The sequence below is a fragment of the Asparagus officinalis genome, chromosome 8 (genome assembly GCF_001876935.1).
Source record: "Asparagus officinalis chromosome 8, Aspof.V1, whole genome shotgun sequence".
Lineage (NCBI taxonomy): Eukaryota > Viridiplantae > Streptophyta > Magnoliopsida > Asparagales > Asparagaceae > Asparagus > Asparagus officinalis.
In genome coordinates this window covers 10,344,180-10,352,082 of record NC_033801.1, presented here as the reverse complement: position 1 = coordinate 10,352,082, position 7,903 = coordinate 10,344,180, and the positions used below count along the sequence as shown (strand labels likewise).

The 7,903-nt window shown below is 35.9% G+C and overlaps 1 protein-coding gene across 1 annotated transcript; it reads left to right on the top strand.

Moving 5' to 3' along the window:
- On the top strand, positions 1–2,256 carry LOC109820834. Its single transcript, XM_020387027.1, has 4 exons — positions 1–311; positions 388–1,128; positions 1,221–1,697; positions 1,788–2,256. The coding sequence occupies exons 1-4, from the start codon at positions 1–3 to the stop codon at positions 2,254–2,256; spliced, it is 1,998 nt and encodes a 665-aa protein (XP_020242616.1).

The following is a 7,903-nucleotide window of genomic DNA, read 5'->3' as shown; positions in this document are numbered from 1 at the left end:
ATGGATGAAGAATTGTATTGTGCATTGACGGATTTTAGAGGACACAATCACTTTTTAGAATTAAATGTCAACGGGGGTTACAAAGATTTGGTCGTTGCAGTGCAAAGCCTAATTGCTTGTAGTGCAAGCACGATACAGTTGACTTATAAAGTACCCCACACGCAAGAAATTTATGTTCGTGTATGTGATGATGCTGATGTCTCGATAATGGTCAATGTATATCGAAGTTGCAAGGAGAATATTGTTGTTATGAACGCTGAGATGAATCGAGACATATTATTTGGGATACACGCTAATAATGTCCATATAAGGTAATTTACACTTTTGATATAGTTTCGTACTTTTAACATTATCACTTTCTTAACTCTTGTACAATTTTCTATGCAGTAATCCGTATATCCCCTCTAGTGACGAACATGTGTCTCATTCACAAAATCCATCGTATTCACAAAATATGTCTCGGGAAGTTGAGAGCTCTAATATGATTCCTATTGCATGGCACAATGCTATTAGAAGTGTTGGTCAAGAATTTGATGATGTTGAGCATTGTCGGCGGAGTTTAAGTAATTACTCTATTGCACGAGGATTTAACTTTGAATTTGTAAAAAATGAACGCAAAAGGGTGACAGCAAAATGTAAGGCCGCAAATTGCGAGTGGATGGTTCATTGCACCCGTCGTAGAGATAGTGATCGATTCTATGTGAAAAAAATATGTAGTTCTCATAGTTGCTTGGGAGGAGGCATAGGAAAGGAAGGATATCAACGGGCATCTTGTAAGTGGAATGCTAATCAACTCAAGACCATATTGAAGGAACAACTCACTTATCGCCCAATTGATTTCCAAAAGAAGCTTAAAATGGAATTTGGTTTGGACGTCCCTTATCATAGAATTTGGTGGGGAAAAGAGCTAGCTCAACGTGAATTGTATGGTGATACTAAATTTTCATATGACCAACTCCGATGGTATAAGGATAAAGTTATAGAAACCAATCCGGGATCAATTGTTCACTTAGAGCATGAAGACGGAAGATTTACACGAGTATTTGTGTCTTATTATGCTTGTTGGAAAGGGTTTATGGAGGGATGTAGACCAATATTGTTCTTGGATGGTACACATCTTTTTGATAGGTATGTTAGAGTTCAATCTAATAAAAACTTGCATTAATGTACTACTTCATATATTTTATACTTTGTTTCATGATTGTTCTTTTCTTTTATAGGTATAAAGGAACCTTACTTGCCGCAACTGCACTGAATGGAGATGGTGGAATGTTCCCTGTAGCAATTTGCATATGCGTCACGGAAAATGAGAGTAATTGGGAATGGTTTTTAGAATGCATTCGAGACATTCTCTTCACTGATGAAGATCCATATACTCCAGATGATGAACTGGTGTTAATCTCTGATAGGGACAAAGGACTTCAGAATTCCGTGAAGAAATGCTTTCCATGGTCACATCACTCTTATTGTATTCGTCATCTTTTGGCTAATTTTAAGAATAACTTATCGAAAAAAGGCATTACACCACCTTTACGAGATGAATGTGTGCAAATTATGAAGAGGGCCGCTTATGCATACACTTCTCGTGCCTATAACAATGAATGCAACGAGCTACGGAACAAATCAGAGATCGCCTATTATGAAATGTTGAGGATGAGTCCAGAAAATTGGGCTAATTGTTATTTTCCTGGGAAGAGGTAAAATTTTATTTTTTTTTTTAAATTTTAAATGCAAACCTTCAAGATATATGTACCTGCTATACTTACTATTTATTGACATGCATGTAGATATGGATGGTTGACATCAAACGTAGCGGAGTCATTCAATTCTTGGATCAAAGAAGCTCGTTATTTGCCAATTACCCAAACAATTGATAACATTCGCAAGAAAATGATGAGGATGAGTTTTGAAAGGCGGGAGGCATCCCACAAGTGGACCACAACATTTGTTCCCACTGTGGAAGAGCACCTTATTCAGATTAATGAGCAATCACGTTGTCTTTCTGCAATTCCTTCTACTACCGGAAGGTACGAGGTGTATGATTTTCCCACCGTTGAAGTAGATTTGAATGAACGCACATGCACTTGTCGTGAATGGCAAGTTGTCGGGCTACCTTGCAAACATGCGGCGACGGCTATTCGACAGAATATGGACACCCTTTACTCCTATATTTCCCACTACTTTAGTGCGGAGACATACCGCAAATGCTACTCCTTTCCGATATACCCAATTCCTGACGATGACAAGCCATGTTAACGTGCTATACTTACAGGTTAACGTGCTATACTTACAGGTTAACGTGCTATACTTACAGGTTAACGTGCTATACTTACAGGTTAACGTGCTATACTTACAGGTTAACGTGCTATACTTACAGGTTAACGTGCTATACTTACAGGTTAACGTGCTATACTTACAGGTTAACGTGCTATACTTACAGGTTAACGTGCTATACTTACAGCTTAACGTGCTATAGTTACAGATTAACGTGCTATAGTTACAGATTAACGCGCTATACTTACAGATTAACGCGCTATACTTACAGGTTAACGTGCTATACTTACAGGTTAACGTGCTATACTTACAGGTTAACGTGCTATACTTTCGAATTAAAGTGCTATACTTACAGCTTAACGTGCTATACTTTCATATTAATGTTTTATACTTACAGGTTAACGTGGTAAACTTACAGATTAACGTGTTATACTCTCAATATAACGTGCTATACCCTTAATGTAACGTGCTATACCTACAAATTAACGTGCTATACTTAAAGGTTAACGTGCTATACTTTCATATTAACGTGCTATACTTACAGGTTAACGTGCTATACTTACAGGTTAACGTGCTATACTTTCATATTAACGTGCTATACTTACAGGTTAACGTGCTATACTTTTGAATTAACGTGCTATACTTTCGATATATCGTGCTATACTCTCAATATAACGTGTTATACTCTCAATATAACGTGCTATACCCTTAATGTAATGTGCTATACCTACAGATTAACGTGCTATACTTACAGGTTAACGTGCTATACTTACATATTAACGTGCTATACGTACAGGTTAACGTGCTATACTTTCGGATTTACGTGCTATACTTACATATTAACGTGCTATACTTTCGGTTTAACGTGCTATACTTACAGGTTAACGTGCTATACTTACATATTAACGTGCTATACGTACAGGTTAACGTGCTATACTTTCATATTAATGTTTTATACTTACAGGTTAACGTGGTAAACTTACAGATTAACGTGTTATACTCTCAATATAACGTGCTATACAGGTTAACGTGCTATACTTACAGATTAACGTGCTATACTTACAGGTTAACGTGCTATACTTAGAGGTTAACGTGCTATACTTACAGGTTAACGTGCTATACTCTCAATATAACGTGCTATACTTTCGGATTAACATGCTATACTTACAGGTTAACGTGCTATACTTTCGGATTTACGTGCTATACTTACAGATTAACGTGCTATACTTACATATTAACGTGCTATACTTACAGGTTAACGTGCTATACTTACAGGTTAACGTGCTATACTTACAGATTAACGTGCTATACTCTCAATATAACGTGCTATACTTTCATATTAACGTGCTATACTTACAGGTTAACGTGCTATACTTTCGGATTAACGTGCTATACTTACAGGTTAACGTGCTATACTTTCGGATTTACGTGCTATACTTACAGCTTAACGTGCTATACTTACATATTAACGTGCTATACTTACAGCAACGTGCTATACTTTCATATTAACGTGCTATACTTTCAGTTTAACGTGTTATACTTACAGGTTAACGTGCTATACTTACATATTAACGTGCTATACTTACAGGTTAACGTGCTATACTTTCGGATTTACGTGCTATACTTATAGCTTAACGTGCTATACTTACATATTAACGTGCTATACTTACAGGTTAACGTGCTATACTTACAGGTTAACATGCTATATTTACAGGTTAACGTGCTATACTTTCGAATTAACGTGCTATACTTTCAATATAACGTGCTATACTTTCGGATTAATGTGCTATACTTACAGGTTAACGTGCTATACTTTCGGATTAACGTGCTATACTTACAGGTTAACGTGCTATACTTTCGGATTTACGTGCTATACTTACAGCTTAACGTGCTATACTTACATATTAACGTGCTATACTTACAGCTTAACGTGCTATACTTTCATATTAACGTGCTATACTTTCGGTTTAACGTGCTATACTTACAGGTTAACGTGCTATACTTACATATTAAAGTGCTATACTTACAGGTTAACGTGCTATACTTTTGGATTTACGTGCTATACTTACATATTAACGTGCTATACTTTCGGATTTACGTGCTATACTTACAGCTTAACGTGCTATACTTACATATTAACGTGTTATACTTACAGGTTAACGTGCTATACTCTCAATATAACGTGCTATACTTTCGGATTAACGTGCTATACTTTCATATTAACGTGCTATACTTACAGGTTAACGTGCTATACTTTCGAATTAACGTGCTATACTTACAGATTAACGTGCTATACTTTCGGATTTACGTGCTATACTTACAGCTTAAGTATAGCACGTTAATTCGAAAGTATAGCACATTAATATGAAAGTATAGCACGTTAACCTGAAAGTATAGCACGTTAACCTGTAAGTATAGCACGTTAAGCTGTAAGTATAGCATGTTAAGCTGTAAGTATAGCACGTTAACCTATAAGTATAGCACGTTAATGTGCTATACTTTCGAATTAACGTGCTATACTTACATATTAACATGCTATACTTACAGATTAACGTGCTATACTCTCAATATAACGTGCTATACAGATTAATGTGCTATACTCTCAATATAACGTGCTATACTTTCGGATTAACGTGCTATACTTTCATAGTAACGTGCTATACTTACAGGTTAACGTGCTATACTTTCGAATTAACGTGCTATACTTACAGATTAACGTGTTATACTTTTGGATTTATGTGCTATACTTACAGCTTAAGTATAACACGTTAATTCGAAAGTATAGCACGTTAATATGAAAGTATAGCATGTTAACCTGAAAGTATAGCACGTTAAGCTGTAAGTATAGCACGTTAAGCTATAAGTATAGCACGTTAACCTGTAAGTATAGCACGTTAATGTGCTATACTTTCGAATTAACGTGCTATACTTACATATTAACATGCTATACTTACAGATTAACGTGCTATACTCTCAATATAACGTGCTATACTTTCGGATTAACGTGCTATACTTACAGATTAACGTGCTATACTTACAGGTTAACGTGCTATACTTTCGAATTAACGTGCTATATACTTACAGATTAACGTGCTATACTTTCGGATTTACGTGCTATACTTACAGCTTAACGTGCTATACTTACATATTAACGTGCTATACTTACAGGTTAACGTGCTATACTTACATATTAACGTGCTATACTTATAGGTTAACGTGCTATACCTACAGATTAACATGCTATACTTACAGGTTAACGTGCTATACTTACAGATTAACGTGCTATACTTATAGATTAACGTGCTATACTTTCATATTAACGTGCTATACTTTCGAATTCACGTGCTATACTTACATATTAACATGCTATACTTACATATTAACGTGCTATACTTACATCTTAACGTGCTATACTTTCGAAAGTATAGCACGTTATACGTTAATTCGAAAGTATAGCACGTTATACTCTCAATATAACGTGCTATACTTTCGGATTAACGTGCTATACTTTCATATTAACGTGCTATACTTATAACGTGCTATACTTTCGGATTAACGTGCTATACTTTCATATTAACGTGCTATACTTACAGGTTAACGCGCTATACTTTCGAATTAACGTGCTATATACTTACAGATTTACGTGCTATACTTTCGGATTTACGTGCTATACTTACAGCTTAACGTGCTATACTTACATATTAACGTGCTATACTTACAGCTTAACGTGCTATACCTACAGATTAACGTGCTATACTTACAGGTTAACGTGCTATACTTACATATTAACGTGCTATACTTACAGCTTAACGTGACTTACATATTAACGTGCTATACTTACAGCTTAACGTGCTATACCTACAGATTAACGTGCTATACTTACATGTTAACGTGCTATACTTACAGATTAACGTGCTATACTTACAGATTAACGTGCTATACTTTCATATTAACGTGCTATACTTTCGAATTAACGTGCTATACTTACATATTAACATGCTATACTTACAGATTAACGTGCTATACTTACAGCTTAACGTGCTATACTTTCGAAAGTATAGCACGTTATACGTTAATTCGAAAGTATAGCACGTTATACTCTCAATATAACGTGCTATACTTTCGGATTAACGTGCTATACTTATAGCTTAACGTGCTATACTTACAGGTTAATGTGCTATACTTTCAGGTTAACGTGCTATACTTTCATATTAACATGTTATACTTTCATATTAATGTGCTATACTTACAGGTTAACGTGGTATACTTACAGATTAACGTGCTATACTCTCAATATAACGTGCTATACAGATTAACGTGCTATACTCTCAATATAACGTGCTATACTTACAATATAACACATAACGTGCTATACTTTTATGTTGTTTAATTTCCAAAAAGTGCTTAATTTCCATTTATTTCCAAAAAGTGGTTAATTTCCATTTCTCAATAAATTATTTTTTTGTTTTTTTTTGTTGCTATTTTTTTGTTTAAAATATTTTATAAATATTTAAGCTTATTTAATCTTGTGACTTAATCTTGTGGCTTAATCTTAAGTCGACTCGAGGTCGACTCACAATTTGTAGTCGACTGCAAGTCGACCTTCGACCTTCGGGAGACTTTTTCCGGTATCTATTTCTTTCGGTTTTGGTTTTGAGATGTTTTAGACCCGACCCGTTTGTCTGCCTGTATCCTGACCCTACACTCATCATTTTGACTAAATCTGGCCCATTAATCCCATATCAAAAGCCCTAGTTCATCTTCTTCTTTAATCCTCTTTCGTTCTTTTGTTTCCTCCAGCCGTTCCTTCACTACAGTCGACCCTCATCTCCAGCCGACTCATCATCACCGGTCGACTCGTCCTCTCTTGCAGTCATCGTCTGCACTCAGTCTTCCTCGGCTTGGTATAACCCCTTCCTTCTCTCATTTCTTTTTCTAGGGTTTCATTTTAATCCATGGCTAGTACCTCTAGCAAACGCCCTAGAACTTCCAAAGGTAAAGCCCCTCTTTCTCGTGATCGTGCATCGTCTCCTCCAGAGCAAAGCAATGCCCATTACGAACAATATCTAAATAGCCCTGCTTTAATTGAAAAATATCATGCTCTTTGTCAATTAAAAATGTTCCCCGGTAGATATGTTAAATTCGATGACTTCAGTCATTTTTCTCTGGAACAATTTTTCTCTGCTGCTAAACTTACCGATCTACTCTCCAGTAAGCACTCCGAGGAACTTTATCCCCCACTTGTGCGTATATTTTACGCAAATCTTGTGACATTTTGTCCTGAGAATAGACCACATTTTATTAATTCTTGTGTCAAACATCGCCACATTCGTTTCACAGCTAACCGTCTAGCTGAAATCATTGGCATTCCTCGTAGCGACACCTTTCTTGATGATGTTTCAAATGATAATCCCAGTGTCGAAACCCTTATGATTCTTCCTGGCGAAAGCCTCCCATTACATGCAAAAAATATATCTGATTTGGCTACCATTGTTGGACGTATCATTTCCTATAACTTGATTCCAAAATCTGGGGGGTATAGCCACTATTCCCAAGATCTCACTAGGGCAATCTATGCCATTCTGGGTAATGTTGATGTCAAATGGGGAAATGTTAAAAAATGTATCTG

Bases quoted from the DNA above. Each gene is read 5' to 3' on its own strand.
- LOC109820834 (XM_020387027.1), top strand. From the start codon at position 1: ATGGATGAAGAATTGTATTGTGCATTGACGGATTTTAGAGGACACAAT. The intron at 312-387 runs GTAATTTACACT...TTTTCTATGCAG, and splicing joins GCTAATAATGTCCATATAAG to TAATCCGTATATCCCCTCTA. The intron at 1,129-1,220 runs GTATGTTAGAGT...TTTCTTTTATAG, and splicing joins GGTACACATCTTTTTGATAG to GTATAAAGGAACCTTACTTG.